Here is a 21,793-nt window from a genome sequence, read left to right as displayed (position 1 = left end):
AGCTGTGTGATATTTGCCAAACTAAAAAAAAACCTGCTTGGATTGTGCAACAGAACTTTTCAGGGTAGCTTATAACTGGTAAAATTACTCCCTCCAGTGAAAACAGGTTTGTCCAGTGGCCACTAGAGCAGGTGTCCAGAATATCCTGGAACCAACATCTACTTCTGTTACGCCAAAGACTTCCTTTGTTGAAAAAAATGAATCTGTTCCTTTTTGCTATTTCCTTCCACCACCACGGTGAAGTTATCTTTCACAAAGACATGGTATTATGGGGAAATACACAGCAGAGCTTGTGCAGCAGCAGATACCAGGAAAATTGCAGTGCACTCTACATTAGTACAGTGGGTTGATGGTAAAACATCAACACTTCATAAAGTTTTTTTATCCTGCACTCAAGGTTGACTTTAGAAACAGCCAAGCATTGTGGCCCTGCAGCCAGACAAAGTTTGGTCCTCTTCACCCAGGTGGAATTCAGTGAAAATTCTGTTTTCCATTCAAGTGGTGTCTGTAACAGAAACTCCTCCCAAGCTGTTTGAAGGTCCTCTAAGCTGGTTTCTGCAAAGACCAGCAATGTTTCAAACCCCATCTTGATCTGACCATCCTAACTTTGGACCTGAGCCAACTTCTGGATCCTTCCTTACTTTGCCTCTCCCTAGGTGCCATGCTTTCATTCACTACCTGTTATTTTTACAGTATGTTTTTTCTTAATCACTGTCATTTTTGTTACCTGAAGACAAATTATCAGGGGCTTGTTTATAATCCCCTGCTACACAGCAAATACAGCTTCCAGCTGATCTGCTCTCATGTGGTCCAGGCTTCACAAGAGACATGAAGGAGATCAAGGATGTTGTCTTTGGGTTCTGATGGGTATCTCCTGTTGCATACTGTGTAAACTGTGTTTCATATTGTGTAAATAAGTATGTTTCAAATAATTGGAGTTGGTGATGACTGCACAGCTTACTTTGGAGAATATGGGGTTTTTTTTTTGCTTTTCTGGTTTGTTTTTGAGAGCCACATGGGCTTAGGGTTTTTTGCTTGGTTGATTGGTTTGCATTTTTTTTGTAAGTAGGAGAGTAGAATCTGACTACTCAAAACATACAAATTGTTTTCCATCGCCCTTTATTCTGACTGTTGATATGTCTGAAATGACCCTCTTCCTCCACCCAAACCAAACACACCTCAAATGTAAAGGGACTAGAACCTAAACCCAGATCCAGGCCTGAGTTTTGCTAATCGTGTCTGGTATCTGCTGTGGTAGATGAAATCAAAAACCCAGGTACAAGCTCCCCAACATTAGTCTTTGGGATGTGGTGGTAAATGTGGGCTCCAGAGCCCTTTGTTTACTCTGATTAGAACTATCATTGCCATGTTCACACTGAGGTTTGGGATTGGTCTTCAATGAAGTAAAATAGAGCAGCCCTGCCTGGCCCCTTAGCCAATATACCAAGTTGGAGTTATGCCTATTTTGGTTTACAATGAAATGCTTCATTTGGTGGGAGGTAAGTATTGGGATGGTAAAGGATTTACTGGGGAGGGAAAAAGAAGAGCTTGTGTTGCTGAGTCAGCGTTTGACAGAGGATCAGTGTAGGTTTATATGTGTAGGTATTTGGAGACCTTTATTCTGTGTCCTTGGCTAACATATTACTGAAAGAATCAGTAGTGTAAGCTTTGACCTACAGAATCAGTTTTGCTCTATGCCCTTCTGCAATCAGCAACTCTTGCCATCTGTGTTGCTTTCTAGGTCTCATTTGAATGCTGAGATTCTCGTCTTGCAATCATTTTCAGTACATTTTATCAGTCTGTAAGTTTGGCAGCAGATCAATGTCTGTACGTGTGTATTTGAGGAATCAAAATCCAGGGACAGGCTCCAAATAGAGACACATTGGAGTGTCAGTCATGAAAGCCAGTGCTGGTGACAAAGGATAGTACCAAGAGGCTTAGGGGCCTCCAAATTATTTCCTCTATTAAATTACCACTTGGTCTTGCATGAGGCAGCCTCCAGGGGCTGAGTTGATGAAGTCTTTGTCCCATTTGTTTGTGTTGTAGACATTGGCTGTGGAAGGAAGGGTGATTCTGTGCTGCAATTTGCATTCTGACTAAAGGGCTGCCCAGGCCTGGGGATGTGAGATACTCCTGCTCTTTTAAAAGCTACCATCACCTCCTCTCCATGGCAAGTTTTAGGTTGCCAAGCCACACTCTGGTGGGGGCACTCCACTCTGGGGACACCCTAGTACTGCTGATGGCTCAGAAACTTCTTTGATGCCTGTTACAATGCTCAAGGAGTGGGCATATAATACGTAGTAGCCATACAAGCAGTTAGTTTCCCCCTGTGTCATGTCAGGTATTTATGCTACAAATCTCCCCTGCCAAGAGCAGAAACTTTAGCTGCCCCTTCAGCTCCTAGACAATGAAATAGGATCTGCCATGTCCAGTGCTAATGAAAATTTTCCTTCCTAGACAAGTGGATGCTGCCTGATTTGAAAAAAACAGAAAAGTGCTTTTTCAAGTACTTTCCCTGTAATTTAACATCCCTTCAAGGTCTCTCTGTCACTTCACTTTTCAAGTGCATCCCAATGCTACCCTGGAGCGTCACCTCCAACCTTTTTCTCCTTCCCTTCCCCAGCTCCAGAGCTGCAGAAGAGACGGTGTCCTTGGTGATGACAGTGGCAGGGGAGTGACAGGCAGGCTGGGTGGGGGTGGCTGTTGGTGAGCAAGCCTAGTGACAGGATGGGGTGACTAAGAACCAGCTGGCTAATTAAAGCACAGCAGTAGGAGGAGCAAAGTATTTAAGGGTGCCAGAGAGAAAGAGAGATGTCTCCACAAATTTCTTACACTTCAGCAGCCAAGTGACTGGGCAACACAGTGAAAGGTTTTCTTAACTCTTTCGTGCCTCTCATGGAGTGAAATCAAGAGACTAAGAAAATGGCTCCATTGACTGAAAAACCTGAATTGAGGTAAGGACACAAGTGTGGTTTTTAGTCACAGTTACTCACATCTACCTCTGCTAGACCTGCTGTGAGCTGAACTTCCAGAACTTTATATGACTCTGGTGTATGCTAATATACACTGAGTGGGTAGGTCTGGTGGGCAGTGCACACTGATTTTCAGAATGCTGCTTTCATTTGGATAGGTATTTCTGGTTGCTGATCAGGCAAAAGAGGCAAATCAAGGTAGTCATTACATGGGTCTGTGTTCTCATTAAGGGAAATGGGCATGTCCTTGCCTCCTTGCCCTAGTGACTGGATCTTTCTCCTAATTATTTTTATGGGAAAGAGAAATTGAAAGGAGCTCCTGAATGAAGATTCTGAGGCAGCTACTTAAGCGGAAAGTGAAGAGAATGGATGTGGAATTCTCAGCAATATATGAATTTGTCACCTGAGGCAGGCGGAGTCAGAGAGAAGTAAAGATGAGGACTGGTTTCTGGAATGTAACTTTCTGCTATTTCTGGAGACACTTGGAATGTCAGACTGTTGCTTCACCCATCAGTTTGGTTTTCTGCAAGTGTTTTCAGTAGTGAGTAGAGAAGCAGACACTGTGTCCTTCCTTCTGGCATGTAGGTGACTCTGGAGGCAGCACAGTCCATCAGGACTAGCAAGCCAGTGGCCAGCCTTCTGAGCTTTGCTGAGACCATTTTGTGTCTGATATCCAGGCAGATGAATATAGTCTCCTAGCAATTTTGCTAGCATAGCAGTGCTCCCAGGTTGGAAGAGGTTAAAGAAAATGACCTTGTCTGATTTCAGCTTGCTTCAAACTAGGCTTGTCAGAGATGTGTTGGCAGTATTGTATGCCTGGCTCCCTGTGTGCTTTGGTTAGACTTAGCTCTGTGTGGTTCTCTGGAGGTTGTTGCAGTTGTTTGTAAAGGAGACCAACTCTCAAACAGATTTTTCTTATTTTGAAACTATAAAAAGCAACCTGTAAGACTGATACTTATAAGGCCCTGTTACACTATGCCAGATCAGCTAGTTATGGATGTTGCATAGGATAGAGGCCTAAATCTTCCATCTTGGTATAAAATAAAACTATCACCTCTATGTATTGAAAAGTATTAGCTGTAGCTTAGTGAGTGTTTGTACAGAGCTTTAGAACAGCTAATGCTAGAAGAGGTTGTAATTAACATTTGGTGTGGCTGCCACAGTGAGCACTCATTCAGGCCTGCACAATTCCTCTGCCTTACACAACTGGAAATCTCAGAATGTGTCTGGAATGGTATAAGGTGATCTGTAGCATTAAAGTATCTAGAGCATCTGTTTTATATCTCAAAGGTGCATCAGAGTCTTCTCTTTACTCTAATATTTATGAAATGTTTGTAAACTGGATTTGAACTTTGAGACACTAGTCATTCTCTGATTAGTATTTCTACTTAATGCAACTTCCTCTTATTTACTACTTTACTGTTTGAGAGTGTGATAAAGGTGAAGACAGCCTTTGTAGTCTTTGTTATACAAAGTCATGCAAGAGAAGCTGCTGGATGTTGTTTAGATGATCTAATTGATTTGTAATTATAGAATGCCATTCACTGTAGTAAATGTAGTGCAGTGTTTGTGTCCCTCAATCCTGCAGTCAGCTGAATGGGTTCATTGTTATACATAATTAGGGCTTCTGGAATTTGTGTCTGTTTATTTACAGCAATTGTTCTGCCGAGGCACAAGTGGCCCCATGTCAGAGGTCTGCAGAGAGTTAGGTGCAGTACCCAGAGCACCCCAGCTGCACAGCTCTTACAAGTAGTCTCACAACAGCTTGAACTCAATGAATCCTCCATTTCTTCCAGCTGAAGTACAAAGCCAACATCCTCTTGGCTAGGTGCGGTCATTGCAGATTGAAAGATTTTCCTTTTGCAACAAAGGTAAATTGGGTGTCATGGAACGAGTTACCCCCTACCTGTAAATAAATTCCAGTTTCAGCAGTTGTGTGCTCCTTGCCCCAGTTCCTGCGTGAATCTCAGTTAAGTGTCCTGAACAGTCCCAGGCTGTGCTATGCTGTTAAATGTTTACAGCCTTCCCTGGAGCTGGCAGCCTGAGATCTGTGCCCAGTGAGCTCCCTTTTATAGGATGTACATCAGCTTGTTTGTAAAGTGTTTCCTTCTATGAGATGTGATTGTACATATTGCATATAAATCTGAACAGAAATCTCAACTGCTGCTGCTGTCAAGTGCTGTGCTTTGTGTCTTTTGCTAAGATGGAGATGAGACTTTATTTAAAATATCATGGAAAATGTTGGTTTTCTTTCTGAAGTTTCAAAATATTCATGTGAGTTGCTTGGGCGTATGGGTGTGGCAGAAAGGCATTTGTTTCTTCAGCTGACACCCACGATACATGGGCCAGGGCTACTGTCACCATGTCTCAGCCACCAAATACTAAAGACAGAGGGCAGTCATGACGGACTCAGGAGGAAGTCAAAGCCCAGTCACAATGTATTTGGAGTCTGTTGTCAGGAGAGTCTATTGTCAGGAGAAGAAATGTTTTGACTGTAAGGCAGGGATGTAAGCAGTTTCTTATCCAGAGGGAATGGTGCTAAAGTGCATGTCAAGTCTGCTGTGATCCAAACAACCTTCTGGATGGCTGTTTCTCAACCCTGAGTCTGCAGCAGAGCAGGAGGTGTATGGCTCAAGCAAGAGCCACCTTTCATCCACACAATCTTCCAGGTATAAGTCAGTGTTTTTTAATGAAGGCTTAGTGCCTAGTATGAAATTATTCCAGTCTGTTTCTTTGCAGGGAGGTTCCTATAGACATCAAGTCACTATCTGAACTAGCACTAATCATGGAATTCATTTTAGTATAGAGGTCAGAAGTAGAATGGACAAAAAGAGATAATTTACCTTTTCAGCCTTGCTGTTCAACTGTTGGGCATGTCAGCTGTAGGCTTTGCTCGCTGCCTTTGTGACATTCAGTGGAGTTTAGACTTTGGCCTGCCGACCTTTTAAATTCTTTCACTATTTGCCAGATTTTAATGAGATGGCTAGCAGCATGCTGGCCAATTTCTTTGGGAATGCAATTGCACTTCTGTGGAAGACTCAGAGGTGCAATTGCTTTCTAAAAATGCGTGGATAGGGGTGAGTGCAAGGAGGAGGACCTGCTCAAACAGAAAAATTGTGCTGGTGCAAAACAATTTATCTGTAGCTACTCATGAATATGATTTAGGTCGCAAATGAGAAACAGCATTCATGCCATAAGGGGAATGAGTTCTGGAGCAGGCTTCCAGGAAGAGCAGTGGAGGCGGGAAATTTTAGCAGTTTTAAACTGGAATGTGAAGTGTTCTTGCACAGGGTTGTATGACACAGTTGCCTGCAATAGCATAGGAGTAGGCTGGATGACCCAGGAGATTCTTTTCTGCCCCCTGCTCCACAAGTGGTGACCTTGAACTGAGTCAACTCAGGTTGCAGTAAACTTTGTTTACTCTGAAGCTGATGACTGTAAGATGACTTAGTTCAAAAGCATCTCGGAATTCTTAAAGCTGTAGCTCCTAGTTTACATTTTCTATTTAATTTTTGTTATTTAGAGAGGCACATTCCTTATAAATTGCACAAAAACTGGCACCTATGCCCAGATAATTTAATTTGCTCATTTGGAAGGCAACAGACACGCACTATATTTAAAGGAAAAAAAGGAAGCAGTACTGCATTTGAAATGTGCTGTGTTTGTTTATTGTAACAGCTGTAAGTTCAATTATTTATAAGAATGCCTTATCCAAGCTGGTGTGTAATGATGCCATTTGTTTCATTTAGTAAGCTTTCAGTGCTCTCTCTGTGCTGTCTTAACACTTGCTGACGAGTGTGTGGAAGCTGTTGTCTTGTACAGAATTGGTGTGATTATTCAATGTGCACTGCTTGCTTACTCACAGGCTTTTCATGACTCTTATTCTTAGGAGCATAATGTCTTCTGAAGGAATGACAGGATGTTCTTTAACCCTTAAAATAAAAATGACAGACAACATATTTCAGTATTCCAGAATAAGAGAATAATGATAGTTGAAAAGAGAGCCGATTGCCTGGGTTAACCTGAGCTGCCTGCTCTATTCTAAGTTTTTTTTTTTTTTCTTGTCACATTTTATATGATGCAAGGTGAGAAGTGCACAGGAGATGTGTTTTTCCAGAAAGTTCCTTTAAGCAGAGGAACATGCTGGTGGGAGGCACTGACTGCAGTGCAGCTCTTTGCCCACTTTCCAGATTTGGGACTCTATATTGCTGACGTGGCTCATTGAAGAGGAGCATTTGTGTCAGGGACACTGATGGCATTGTGAGAAAGGGTCTGAGCCAGGGTGAAACAGGTGAATGCTGCCAGTGATGTGTAAGACCTGACCAGGTGAAAAGTAAGTTTTGTGATTGCTAATCATCCTTTTAGTCTGAAAGCTTGCAATTTTTCTGATAGACTCAACTCATACTTTATACTAATATACATAAGATTTTGATTTTTCATTTAAATGCATCCACAAAACACTTAAAGCTCTTCTTGTATTTAGAAAGAAAAGTTTGAAAATGTGAAAAACTTGAAAATGAGAAAAATAAAGGGTCTACATCTCAGGAATATAAGGGACAAACACAGTAAGTTTTGAATGTTCATCTCATGCATAGCAATTGGTTTAAAATGCTATGTGAGTCACCAGAGCTGTCAGTAGTAATATGGGAGGAAAGGAAGTTACTTTTCCCCACACTCATATTAGACCACCAAAAATAACGACTGCCCACGACTCTTAGCTGAGATACCAGTGACCTAAGAGCATATGTCCTTGCTCAGAACTATTAATGAACTGTTTGTTACCCCTGCCTTTGTAGGGGGAGTATTCAAACCTTTAGAGCATGTGAGATAATCCAGACAGGCTGTACAGAAGTGGTTGCCACTTATCTGCATTCCTCCTAAATAGGCTTCTGAACATGCTGCTCTCTTTTCCACACCAAGTAGGGAAAGAACTGCAGCCTTGGAGAAATGTGTTGGGGCTGAAAGGGAGGAAGGAAAAGTTAAACATCCGTCTAGAGGTAGGATTGACCTGACAAGGAGTTGCTGTATGTTATGTATGGACATTGGCATGTTCAGGGTTACAGCTGCTGGTTTATGCCCTGAGGAATTCATTATCTTTCATTGTGTTTTGCATGTGTGCAGCTTTGAAGCCTTTGTTGCTCTGTCTGTTGTTTCAGGAAGGGCACTAATTCCAGTCTGGCAAGGACACACTGGCTAGCTGGTTGGAGCAGGGAGCTGAAAGGAGACATGTAGGGGTTTTGCTTTAGAGTACTTTTTCTAGTATTTTTTTTTTTCTTTGCCTGATCTGGCAATAGGGAGTTCTCAGTTTTTAACACTGACATGGAGGACCTCATTCTTGGCTCCCTCTGAAATGCTCCCTTCTGAAGTACTGCTGTGCATACTGTGTGTGTCTGCAGGAACAGCTTGGCCATGAAAGTTCTTGAAGGGAGCAGCAAATGATTCCAGACCCACCTGTTTCCAGGGACAGCCTGTCTGCCCAGCCTGGCAGGGACTAGTCTACCTAAGGATGTACCATCCAAACATCCCTAGCACCCTGGCTTACAGCATGTGCCTTCCCAGCTGGTACAGGCCAATACTTGGATGCACTAGTGCCATGGAGCCAGATGTGTTACCTGGCTGGACTGTCCATCTGATCCCAAGAGCAGCCCTAGGACTGAGATAGGCCTAATAGGACTTCAGTTTGTGGTTTGGATCAAGTATGTGGCAGACAGGTAGAATAACTCTGTAGCCCTGATGCAATCAGGTGCCACAGCATGTTCTCAACTCCAAACATGCACTGTAATTTTGTCAATCTAAACAGGAGTTATTTCTACTTGTATGCAGCAGATCTGTGTGCAGATTCTCAGCTGATCAAAATCAGCTTTTAAATGGAGTTTCTGGAGTTAGACCAGTGCAGGGACTTGGGTATGGTTACTCTCACCCTGAGCATGCTGAATCCATTCTGTGTATGGGAACTCGCACTAAGCATGTATTTGAGTGCTTGAAGGAAGCTGATTAGTTTCACAGTAAGTGAACACTGGATGCTTGTTATTTTAATTGAATTCCATAATTGCTAGTAAGTGTGGGGATATGTGGAAAAGTAATTTTTCCAGATCCAATCTAGATCTAATGAGTTTGTACCCATCTTCCATTTAATTTTAGCAATCTTCTTTAATTATTGCTTTGGTTTTTTCCTCAAATCACTTGTTTGTAAAAGGTAATTTAATCTATTAATGCTAAATAGTTATGCTTCTTTTTGGTGTGAATTTTTTCCTAAATGCTTTTCTTAGTGAAGGTCAGTGCTTTGTACAGTAAGCAATGTCAAGACTTGAATCAAAAAGACATGATGGAAATCAGAGTTGTATGGCAGTTGTGATGTCACTGTTTCCAAACAAATGAGACTTTTTAAAAGGGTGAAGCATGTGGTCATGAGTTTAATTGCTCCCTATTGTGGGAGGGGAAGTGTTGCTCTGGCATTGCAATAGCAGTGGACCCTGCCTTTGCCTGGACATTATAGCCAGTAAATTCTCTTTCCTCTCCTGAAAAGATAATATATTGAATTATTTTCCCCCACTCCTTTTTAATCTTGCATACCAGAGGAAGGCATTGCAACCTCTTGGGGATGCTTGGAGTGGAAGAAATTCTGTGTTGACTTGCATGAAGCCCATGGGGAGGGCCAGTGATGAGTTAAAACACCTGGGTATCAGCAATCTCCTCAGCTTCAGAGAGAGGTTTATCCTAAAGCTGAGATGAGATTTACTGCAGTGTTGCCCCTTCTTGTGCTTCTCTCCTGGCCCATGGAATGACTGGTAGTTATCCCAGTGAGTTAATATGTATCATTTTTCTATGGGTAGAAAAGCACAGAGTTGCTACAAATCTCCTTAAGCTGGATAACATAATTTTAGACTGCTTCTTTTTGATTTGCTTGAACTAAGGCATCTTTCTGGAATGCAAACATACAGAGATCAGAAGGATCATTATTACTAAGTATGTTTGTCCACATTTTCAGGCTGTGTCAACCATTACTATTTCAGGGACTCACATCCAATATGAAATGGTAGAAATAAAAAGCAGATCCTGTATGGGCAGGCAAAATCAGGCAGCCTTTCTAGTTGGACTCAGTTTTTGTTGTTGACTGATTTTATACTGTACTCCCCATTTTACATTGTATTTTACTGGGATCAGCTTGGAGCTAGGCTGAATCCTGCTGAGGATTCATGAACCCACAATGTATATCTTATATGGGTATTTTAGTGAAGGAAATATTTAAACAATTAAGTGTTGGCAGCTATTCCTAGGGTGGCTTGCTGGGGAGCTCAGATATTGTCTCATTTCATAGACTCATCTGTTACTATACTTGCTTGTTGGGTTTTCTTTCCTTTTGAGTGTCTGTTGAACATGCTCATTATATTCTGGCTGGCATGAAACAAATGCTGGTTAGCAAAGGAGGTGCTTGAGGCAGGAGAACAAATTCAATTCCCTGAAGGGAATTTTCAGCTCTTACAATGTTCCACTGCTGCCTCCAATTCATGTAAAAGGAAAAAAAGGAAAAGTATTTAAGTATTTCCAACTCTGTTGTTTAGTTTCTTGTTCCCCAAGCTATTTTCCCTATGCTCCTCACTTTGGGCTTCTTGGTTTTGCATGATTTTGTGATTTCAGATGCATATTTCTATTGGTGTCATGAAAGCCATAAACTGTGTGGAGCTACACTTGATCTCACTTTATTTGGGGGGGGGGGGAGAGATGGAGATTGGAACACAAAATTAAAGGACTTTTAATTCAACCTAGGATCTTTAGAGAGTTGAGCAATCTTGTCAAACACACTTTTTTTTTTTTTTTTAAAGTGCTCTTTGGCTATTCTAACCACCAATCAGTGACATTGAAACCGGTTTGCTGCAGGTATCAGGTCCCTAAAGGAGTGAGGACAGATAGGCCTCACAATTGTCCTCCACAGATTGGCATCACCATGAAAATTGACTTTTTCTTCTGATCCCCATCTGGTACTTTTTCTCTTGGGTTGGCAATTTCACTGCCTTTGGTAACAGGAGAATTAAACCTTCCAGCTGTCACCTTTCACTTACTGGAGTCTGATCCTGAAAATATCAGTAGTACTGCACAGCTGGAAATGATTGGTGCAGAAGTTATAATATGCATTTTAACAAGTGCATCTCTTCTGTATTGTTATATCTTTCAAAGGAGATACTAGCTTTCATATGAGCAGCAGATTGCCTTGAAATATGGAAGAGCTTTAATTTGAGGGTTTTAGTTTAAAGCTTTTAGTGTCACTTTGATTTTGTAAAATTCTCTCAAAAGGTGATCCACAGTTTATGTATTAGGAACCAGTCAGACTTGAACTTTGCCCTTTATAGACTCTTAGACTTAAATTACTATCTTTCAATTTCATATGAAGATTAGTCTTAAAGTCTGGAAGCAGTGCTTGTATTGGTTAGAAATAATCTTTAATTTATGATAATTATCAGCAAAAAAAAATTATATGGTGCTTGACATGAATCCACTTGGCATTTGAAACTAATTTTTCAAAAGAAACTATGACTGTTACCTTGACTCTGTGGTGAATGTTCGGCATTGTGTCCAGTGCTGTCTGGACAGACATGAAACATAAGGTAATCATTCTGCCTTTCACTCTAAACAGACATAAACAAAATCCAGAAGTGGAAAAGGCAAGTCCCTCTGCCACAATGAGCTCTGGTGAGTCTATGTTGTTTTCTACTTGCACTCATTGGTGTTCCTTTCTATTAGTAATATTTCTGTTTGTTTCTGATGCAATTATTCACATTTGTTACTTGAATTTTGGCCTAAAAAGTAGCGAGAAACATCGTGAACTGGAGTAGGTCCTGTAGCTTTTTTCAGTGTGGAATATAAGAATTCAAAATTACTGATAACCTGAAAAAATCAGCTGAATTTGATATATTTTAGTAGAGATGAAAACATAGTTTGACATATGGATAGGAAAAAAATCAGCTGTTCAAAGAAAAACAAGGGACTGGGAAATGGGAGCTGATTGGGAAGAGGAAAACTTCTGTGCTTGTCTGGGTAACAGCCTAAAACAGGATGAAAAATAAAGCAGATGCCAGACTTGAAGAGAGATCTGTAAGATCTGTAGAATGATATTCCCACTTTATTTTAGCATCTTAGCAAGTCTCGACTAGGGTATCATGTCCTGGTTTTGGCACAACATTTTGAAAAAAAAGTGAACTATTTGAAAAGAGTCCAGAAAAACATGACCTGGGAATTCAGTGTAAGCACTGATAAGCTTACAGGCTGGTAAGCACCTGAACAGGTTGCATTAGGGTGGTGCTGGAAGTTTGTAGGAACACGTTAGGCAAACATTTGTCAGGAGTGACAGAGGTAGATTTGTTTCATTCATGTTCAGAAACAGGGCTTTAGATGAGCTTTGGAGCCTCTTTCTAGCACTGTCTCCTGTGTTTCCCAGAATTTGCAAGAGCCAGTTTTATTCATGTCAGCTGAAGACCTTTTAGACTTGCAAAAATCTTGACTGAAAACCACTGCATTTGTCTTACAGAACATGAAGGAATTGATGTTACAAAAACTGTTGTCAATGGGCTGAGCAGCAATGGACAAGAAAAAGGTGGGTTAAGATCTCCAGAGACACCTCCAGAGCTCCTCCTGCATGTCAGCTGCTGATGTACTTGATTTTCCCGGAAATTCACTGCAGCGGGGGCTTCCAAATTCAGTTCACTTGGCGACAGACACAAGAAAAGTCTTGTACTGCACCATGCTAGTACCAGCAGCATTTCTTAGCTCAACAAGTGTTCTTTGTCTCTTTAAAGTGGCAGGCTGGACTTGCCTCTTTGTATATTTTTAGTGCTGTGTGAGGAAAGCTGTACACTACTTGTGAGCACCTGTGAATCGGTATCTTAGTGAGTTGAGACAGCATGGGTGTGTGGTGCCTAGGTGTGAACTGTGTTAACTTCAGGGTGAGGTGAAGGTCTGAGTCTGGGATTAAACAGCAGGAACTAACCATTTAAGTGATGAAAAAAATCTAAACAAACCAGTCTTCATGTTAACATCAGTGGGTTTGCAGTGTGCTTTATAGCATTCAGTTTTGTGGAATGACTGTGTCTGTTTTGGCAGAGTGAAAGTATGTGGGTATGGACTGATTTTCTGTTGGTTTAACTTCCTTTCTTTTCCTTTGATGCCTTTTTATAGTGGTTAGTATTTTGACTGTATTGTGGATGGATGAATTCAGTCAGTTTCAAAGCAGAACAGAATCAGGATTTTTCCTAAGCCACAGGCTGTTTGATTTGGTTTCTGTTGTATTCACAGGGTCTCTGGTCAAGAAGAAGTATGGAAAACAGGGATTGATTTGGCTTCCTCTTTTATAAAAAAAAATTAAACAAACCTATCAAATTAAATACTAATGATTTTATGAGTTTTGAAAAAATTCTGTTAGGCTCTTTGCTCAGGCTTTTGATGCTTGAGACCCCTTTTCTAGGTTGTGAAATCTGTGCTCTGCAGTTTTGCCGGGTATCAGAAAGATCTGCCACAAGAGGGGGCGTACACACCACCCTGATGTCAGTGCCTCCCTCAAAGCTGGCCCAGTGCTCAGTGTTAGTCTGTAAAGTATTAGAAATGTGGCTCCTCTTACTCCTGATTTTACAGTCTTGAGATGGCATGGAATATGACAAGACATTTATCATTTTCCAGAAAATACATGCAGGAAACAGGTTTTATAGAAGAAAATCCTGGCTCTGCAGAATCAAGAACACTACTCAAATTATGCTGGTAGATTCTGATATACAAGATGTTTATCTTGGCGACTCCTGTTGAGCTTCACCTATGAATAGTACTGCCTTTTTCACAACGACCCCTCTTTGTACCCGTTGGTTTGAACAGTTTTGTAACAATTGCTAGAATTTTGCATAGCGCTATGTGTGGTTTTCCCCAGTGTCACCACATATAGTATAATTAGTGTGCTAGCTAATGAAGTCAAGTAGAAATCTTCAATTTACTGTTTATATGGATGGATTTTTTTTTCTGAAATAGCTATATGGATGCTACGCTTTAGCATGGGACCTTTTTCAAGATTATTTTACTTCCTTCTGTTGTTGAACTTGTAAAAAATGAGCCATGAAATTCAGAATTAATGTAATGTGGCTAGGTTGATGTTCTTCTCTCAGCCTTTCAGTACTTGGTTTGGTTTTTTTTTCACTTTATTTTGTTTTTGCTGAACCATATTAATGTTTTACTTAACATTTTTATTTTTGCATGTAGTGTACCTCAGTTAAATGATTACACTAAAATTTTTTGATGGCTTCTAAAAACTAATGCTTCCAGATTCTTTTTGCCTGCAGCATAGTGGCAGTCAGCATTAGTTAGTTAGTCCATTCAGTAAGCAGTTCTGTATGCTGCATAAAACAGACACATCCTGAATTAGGGCGCATGAAGGGATATTTTTAACAGTTGCATCATTGCTCTCTAGACTGCTTTTGTATTTGAAATTTCCTGCTATTGTGTCTCCAAGTACGTTAGAAAATTTTGTGGCATGCTTCCCAAGCTCTGTTCTTTCCTTTTTGGATGTGCCATTTACACTTTTGTGTTTGCAGCTGTTGACGTCCCTTTATGTACACGTTCTATTTCTGCCGTTAAAATAATCCCTGTGAAGAAAGTGAAAAGTTCTCCTCACCTAGTGCTGCCTACAGGTATCTTCTTTCCTCCCCTGCCATGCCTTAGTTAGCCATCATTGTCTCTCTCCCTTTATCATTGTCTCTCTGCTTCACCCACATGCTTTGGCTAATTCTCAGCTTCATGCTCCTCTCACTCCTTCCAGAGCTGCAGATTTCATTGGTAGGTAATGCAGTTAGCTCTTATGGCACAATACACTGTTCTCAATTATGCTGCTCTTCTGCAGACCTAATTGTGTCTGCTTGAATCTGGGATCATTGTAAGCTCTTCTACTAATGCTTGATTATGAAAAATATTGTTATTATTATTCTAGACTCATTTTGAACCAAACTCCTGAAGAACCAAAGAATATTTCCTGCATATCTTTGGTTTTTATGAAAACAAATGGTTCAAACATAGTTCAACATTGGTGGTATGGTTTTGTTTTTCTGTACATGCACCGAATTTAATCCACATGTGAATGAGTAAGGATGTTAGGCTGTCACCCTCTCCCCAAGAGCATGCTTCCCCACTAGAAGTACAAGATTATGCTTGTACTTAGCTGGACAGTCAGACTAGTGTAGCTGATACTGCTTGTCTCTCCTAATCTGTCACACATGTGCTTTGTTGGACTAGTACAGTGCTAATGTCCTGTTTATTACTAGCTGCTGGATTTCTATATTGAGCAATTCAGATTCTTGTTTTCTGTCATTTTTGAGGGAATACATCATTTCAGACATTTGTTTTCATCTCCCAAGGTGAGATAGTCTGGCAAGATTTTATTTTCAAATATTTTCAAAGCATTTAATTTTTTTTAATTCAGAGCTTTTTTTCCTGACTCTTATTCTTTTGGTTCAGTATACAGGTTTAATCTGTTGTATGGAAAATAAAAAAAAAAGCATTGATTCCCAAATTTGATTCTCCTCCAGTGTGATGAAGATACTGTTTTGGCATGTCATATGTGTTGAGCTCTGCTTCCATTTCTCTCCAGTGCCTGTGAAGCAAATGTAGGCATAGGGTTGTAGGAGGACAGCTACCCTGCACCTTTTGTGGATGTTTATATCAGGCCCAGTGACTCCCAACATCATGTCCATGCTTTACAGTTACAACACTCTTAAAATTGGAGTCTTGGAGCTTAAACCTTTGTCTTTGGTTTGAAAGTGAGTCCATAGAGTCCTTGGGCTCTGTGTTGTGATAGCCAGAACTGCACTCTTGGGCGAAAAAGGAATCCTGACCCTTCCTGGATCATGCAAAAATCAGTCAGAGAAGTCAACTTCTATTTCACCAGGAATGTGGGTGACCTTAAGCTGTGATCAGCTGTGGTATATTTAAGGATGAAACACCTTTTGATGTGTCTGGGTGGATAGTCTTTCCCCTCACAGAGGCTGCCTCAATTCTGCCTCAGTTAGCTAAAGGCTGAACTGTAGGAAAGCATCCTCTGATTTCTTACTTACTCCATCCTTTTTATAGTCCTAAGTATGGATCTAAAACTGTGCTTTTTGTGAAATCCCTAAAGCACTGGAAGCCTATGGAAGGGTTTCAACAGTAGAGATTCCAGAACAGAGGGCTCTCAGTGGGAGCCAGGAGTCTGGCATTCATTGAGTTTCTCCTCTTACTGCCATTGTTCATCTGGAATACTGATGTTTCCCCATATTGTGGCTTCACTGGCTGTGGTTTGCATGGTTTGCAACCTTAGCCAAGGTGTTACCACGGTCTCTAGGCACTGTACTGGTGTGGGTTTGGTGGGATATTGCCTTGCTGAAATCAGCCAGGGAATACTGATCTGCACAAATGTGGGCTGTTGTCTGGACAATAAACAACAGCCTTTGCCCCCTCTCTCCAGTCTGAAGGCATCATTTTTGTTAAAATAGCAGTTCCTGGGGAAGAGCTGCATCCTTCCCCATGCAGAGATAGAAGGATCCTCAACCCATAAAAATAGAAATTATTGTGTTGTCACTTGTGTAATGCAGCATGCACTCAGTACCTCTTCACACTCCCTGTGCAGTCATGGTAGGGCTGGTGCCTCTGTGTAGGTAAGTGAAGTCTGATGGCAGCTGCAGGGTCACTAATAGTGGATGAGAAGAGGAGGTGATGTGTTCGTCTATGGAAATAGCCTAGAGAAACAAGACACTTTTCAGGCTTATGATTTCCAGAGGTATCTTAAAGGAAGCAACTCTCCAGAAAGATGTTAAGTAGGAGGAGAAAGAGAAGTAGCTTTGAAGGACTGGTTTGTTATTACTTAATAGGAGGACAGGAGGAGAAAACCCAGATCATGGACTGAAATACACAAAGGTAAGCCTGCACAGAAGCTGTGCTGAATTGTGCCTCAGCAAGGCAAGATCTGGTATCTGATCATGATCACAGGTTGATCTGAATAGGCATGTGTTAAATCTCCTACTTCCCGGGATTTGGGTTCCTGTGTCAGAAGGTGAAACACTGCAATGAAGTGGGGAGATGGCAGGAAGGTGACTTGCAGTGCCTTGCCTTTAGCTTGTATTCAGCATTGTTAGAAGATTTTATCTTCCAGTGGTCAAAAGTTTGTGGTTTTTTTTTTTTTTCCAATTTCAGTCCTCCACAAAAGGCATTTTTAAGCTTTGGCACACAAAGTCTGTGCATTATGTCACTGGGACATCCCTATAGAAGAGCTACAGGTGTAATGGAAGACTGTCCTTGCTAGCACAGTATCTCTGTACAAAGTAGAACAAATATAGAAAATGGCCCTGTGACCTTTGGTTCAAACAGTCCTTTTTTTCCCCCCTCCCTCTTAGCTCTGTTGCACCAACTCAGAACTTAACTGCTGCATTCATCGATTACATGACTATAAAACTGCTTTGATTTCTCAATGCTTTAAATGCAGAGCTAATCTTCATCTGCACAAACATTACTAGATTGATTCACCTGGAGGCAGCCATGCTAAAATTACTCTAGCACTCTGATGGCTCCTGATAGCTTTGCATCATCCCTTTCTATGTGTTTCTTCTGTGCATGTGCATTTTCTGTAGAAATGGATCCCACAAAAGTCTGCAGTGGAAAAGGAGCTGTAACTCTCCGGGCAACCCCGTCCTATGAAGGGAATCGGAATGTCACTTCACCATGTCCTCAGGATGCTGAGCAACCTGAAAGTAAGTGGTGGAAGGTTAACTGACATCTGTTACTCACAGTAACCTCAAGACAGGTCAGTCCAGGATCTTGGGCTTACTTTATAATTATGCTTTAAAGCCCAGAATTCCATAGCATAGTTGGAAACCTCTTGCAAGGACCAGACCAGTGGAGAGACTGACTCCTAGTGCCGGTTTCATGACTGCCCAGTCATTGACTGAAGTTTGTCAGGAGCACCAAAAACTCTCAGTTCTTTTCTTTCTTCCCCTCCCACCCTCACTGCTCCCAGGGCAGCCTGTGTCATCTCTTTTTACCCCAGCATGAGGTGGAACAGAAGGAAGCTGAGCAGTGCTGCTGCCCCTGCAGCATTCAGCTGGGTTGTCAGGGAAGCAGGCAAAGCGTCCCCCCGCTGGACAGTGTTGCCACAGAGCTCTGCTGCCTTTCAATAGCAGATGTGTAATTACTTAATTGTGGGAGACAGGCACAGCATAGCAAACCTGGCCAGTGTCGTGGGTCTGGCAAAGAGGATGAACTCCCAAAGGCAAGATGCCGTTAAAGGGGAGGGGGTAAAACGTGCTCCTGAAAACAAAGCGTACATTGTTTCTGACTGTATTGTTGGAGAAAGGGCAATTCCATTAATTCCAGCCCTAATGTGCTACTTTCTGCTCTGTCTTCTCCTGTTCTGCTCCACCCATGACCTACCCTCTTTTTATGCTTGCCTTTCTCTCTTTCTTCACTCCTACCCCCTGCTGTTGCCTCTCTCCTTTCTGTTGATGGCTTCATAAATTTCCAACAGCTTGAATGGCAATGGGTCCATTACTATGGAAATCAGTTCATTAATACTTCTTTTGCTGACTCTCTCAATTGCTTTATGAAATGTACTTTGGAGCTGGAAGAGCTTTGTGCATATAACTTAAACAGCAAAATGGGTACAGGGTGGGGAGGACCCCAGTGAGAAGCAGGTAAATATGTGATGAAACCACTGCATGTAGCTGCAGGGACAGGCTTGTAAAGTGATGATGTATCTTATTACACCCTTCATGCACTTAGTCTGCAAAACTTGATCTATTTGTTGGTAATCCTTTATCTCAATCACATATAGTGATATTGTTAAGGATAGCTATGTCTTCATAATCTGAATACAGGGTCCCTACATTTCCAGTAATTTGTGGTGTCTGGATGTCAAGCTGCAACTTTAGAAAGTAGCTAGCTGGGCAGCCTTTTTGCCTCTGAAGTAAGAATGTCAATGAACAATTGTTTCTTCATTGCTCTGAATGAATTGCCTTGTGTTTACAAAGGTCAGAAACAAGGAGGACATCATGTTTAGGGCTGGTCTCTATGGTAATTACACAGCCCTGTCAGAAAGCATTTTATGTGTGAAATGAAGTAGCTTGACTCTTGACTTCAATTGGTACATGTTTTCTGGAAATGTAATGGTTTATTTTTTCCCCCTTTCTTTTCCTCTATGCCTATCCTCCACCCCCACCTCCTCTGTCCCTCCTTTCTGTGAAACACTTAGGTCTGGAGCCAGAAAACTCAGAAACAGGTATAAACATTGGCTGCTTCTGTTGTTACTTCCGTTGCTTATTGGAATTATTTCTTGTTGCCTGGGGGAAAAAAAGAAAGGGGGGGAGGGGAAGGAAAAAAAGCGTCCCCTCCTTTCACTTATCCTGCAACTGGAGGGAATCTGTGATCTGAGTTTTCTTTCCCCTTGCAGATGATTGGAGGTCGTCGTCTAACACTGATGCCAATGGGGATGCCCAGCCATCTTCTCTGGCTGCCAAGGGTTATAGGAGTGTGCGTCCAAACCTCTCTTCAGAGAGCAAGCCACAGGTAAGCCTTTCTTCTGTGACCCTGAGGTGATCATCTGGGTTCAAGCACTGAATTCATGATCAGGAGTCCTGGGCTGAACTCCAAACTTGACTGCAGATGGGTAAGTTGCTGTGCCTCAGCTTTTTCTGCCTTTAAAATGGGGGCAGCACCGATGTCAGCAAAATGTTGTGGAGCTCATGTATTCAGGCACACCACAGTGTTTCCTCAGTGGATGAAGGAGGAGGACAATGCTATTTGCAAGAAAAAAGGTGAAGTAACCATCTGTAATTATTTTGTATTTTATGCTGGTTTATTTCCTAGAAATTGCTGCAGGCTGTAATCAGAGTTGCACCCTACATTAAAAATAAAATATTGGGGAAATGCCTTTCAGTTTTTACACTATAACTGACAGAAGCTGACAAGGGAAAGGTTATTTGTATGTGAAGGTAAATTGTTGAAGTCAGTCTGCTAAGAGAAGTGCAATGCCATCCTTTTTATTTTTTTTTTGGGGGGTGCTCAGAAGCAGTCTGGAAGCTGGTAAGGAAACCCTTCGTTAGAAACTGGATTCTTGTGTGAAACTGAGTCCCTTTAAAGCCCAGTCCCCTATCAGTGTGACTGCTCCCCATCATCAAGGTCCCTTTAGCAATGCTACAGACCAGGTACTGTAAGTGAAAGTGGGAGAAGGAACAGCTCCAATGAAGGTGTGGGAAGGAGCAGCACCCTAAAGAGAGACCCATTTCTGCTCAATACTTAGAGCTGTCCTGTAGCCCTTTCCTGGTCTTGTTGATGAACAGAGGGAGCACTGGTGCACATAATACTTGTCACAGGAGTCTCAAGAGCTACTGTACAAACTGAGCTGAAATGGAAGAAGTTCCAAAAGGAATGAACCTATTCAGAGGCAGAAGCCCTTTAGAACAGCACTAAACAACCCACTTCTTCACTCCCTTATGCTTCAGAAAAAGGGTGGGAGGGGCAGAGGGGCAACATGAGGACAGCAGATTTTGGAACAGCACCTGTAATTTTATGAAACTTTTCTACATCTATATCCATATAACAAGAATAGGTACTTGCCACAACTTGTCATATATGGATGACTTTTAAGGATGTCTCTTTCCAGATTTAAATGTTGCAAGCTGTTAAGGCATCTTCATTCTCTGGTTTTGACATTTTTAGCAGTGGTTTAGGCAGCCTTTGCCCATAAAGGTATGACAACGAGGTGTTTGTAAAACCTATTTTCACAGTCTCCAAAGGGTTAATTTGCAAAAATCCAGGGAGCTGTTGTTCACCAGGTGGGTATTCTCTTCTTTCCAGTAGATCTTTGTTTTCAGCTACTAGCAAAAAAGTAATAAATAAAATGAAACCTCTGTATTGTTATTTTATCTCAAAACAGTTTGGCTTTCAGAAAAAATTCACTGTAATTGGAGATGCAGTAGGCAGATGATTTGGAGTTAGCAAGCTATATGTTGCCAAGTACCAAAACCAGTAAAGCTTTTCTTATTATTTACTAGAAGCAGGATTTCTCTCTTGGTGATCTTGATTCTGGAGGCAAATTCTGATGATCTCAGTTCCTCAAAAAACTGTAATTTTTCTGGTCTTCCTGAAAGTTTTTTCAGGATGGAAAAATCCTAAAGAGAATTGAAGAGCTGGCCTTTAGAATGAAGAAGTGCTCACTTTTTATTTAGCCAGCTACAGTAGGCTACAGCACTCACTTGATGTCTGCTTTCATTAGCATTGGCAATATTCACTTTTCAGCAGTGCACTTAACATGCAGAGATGGCCTAGAACTCTGAATTTGGCTTTGCAGTTCAAATGTCCCCAGTGCTGGGAAGTGTTTAGTTATGCAAGCATGAAACTGAATTTAGTTAGCCATGATGTTAAATCTTGACTGAGGCACAGTGAGTGTAGCTGTGCAGGCCTCTTGAGACAACACAGTAGTGAGAATTATTGAGAGCAGAGAGAGAAACACATAGGCAGGGACTTGAGGGCTGGGTTGAGTTTGTGTGCTGCGGTGAGCTGTGCTGAGAAAGAATGTGTGGGACGATGGATGTGAGTGAGTGGCCTTCAGATACTATATTTGCTTTTTATTCTTGCTGTATTAAAACCTGCTTAACCCAAGTCTAGTGATCAAATTCGTTCTGAGAATTTAATTTTTTTCCTTCCTTTTTCCTTTCATTTGATGCTGCTTCCTCTCTCCTTCCTACCTTCTTGACTCTGCCTGATCAGGCTCCTCCCCGTCCTCCTCTTCCCAAAGAGGAAAGCTTTGCATGGCGTCCTCGCACTGACAC

The 21,793-nt window shown here is 41.6% G+C and overlaps 1 protein-coding gene across 13 annotated transcripts in view; it reads left to right on the top strand.

Moving 5' to 3' along the window:
* The first annotated feature begins 2,838 nt into the window (after positions 1 to 2,838).
* Positions 2,839 to 21,793, top strand: part of SORBS1 (sorbin and SH3 domain containing 1) — a 72,062-nt gene continuing 53,107 nt past the window's right edge. For 2 of the 13 annotated variants that reach the window (XM_054515570.1, XM_036385385.2), the window contains exons 1-7: positions 2,842 to 2,954; positions 11,605 to 11,660; positions 12,496 to 12,561; positions 14,540 to 14,635; positions 17,600 to 17,719; positions 19,216 to 19,242; positions 19,414 to 19,529. In XM_054515570.1, coding sequence (XP_054371545.1) covers positions 2,923 to 2,954; positions 11,605 to 11,660; positions 12,496 to 12,561; positions 14,540 to 14,635; positions 17,600 to 17,719; positions 19,216 to 19,242; positions 19,414 to 19,529 — 513 coding nt within the window. In that variant the 5' untranslated portion in view covers positions 2,842 to 2,922. Of the gene's footprint in view, positions 2,955 to 11,604; positions 11,661 to 12,495; positions 12,562 to 14,539; positions 14,636 to 17,599; positions 17,720 to 19,215; positions 19,243 to 19,413; positions 19,530 to 21,793 lie in introns of all 13 variants that reach the window. The other 11 variants (XM_054515571.1, XM_054515566.1, XM_054515562.1 and 8 more) reach the window with 10 other exon arrangements.

Source organism: Molothrus ater, chromosome 8 (assembly GCF_012460135.2).
Source record: "Molothrus ater isolate BHLD 08-10-18 breed brown headed cowbird chromosome 8, BPBGC_Mater_1.1, whole genome shotgun sequence".
Lineage (NCBI taxonomy): Eukaryota > Metazoa > Chordata > Aves > Passeriformes > Icteridae > Molothrus > Molothrus ater.
This window is presented reverse-complemented; position numbering and strand designations above follow the sequence as displayed.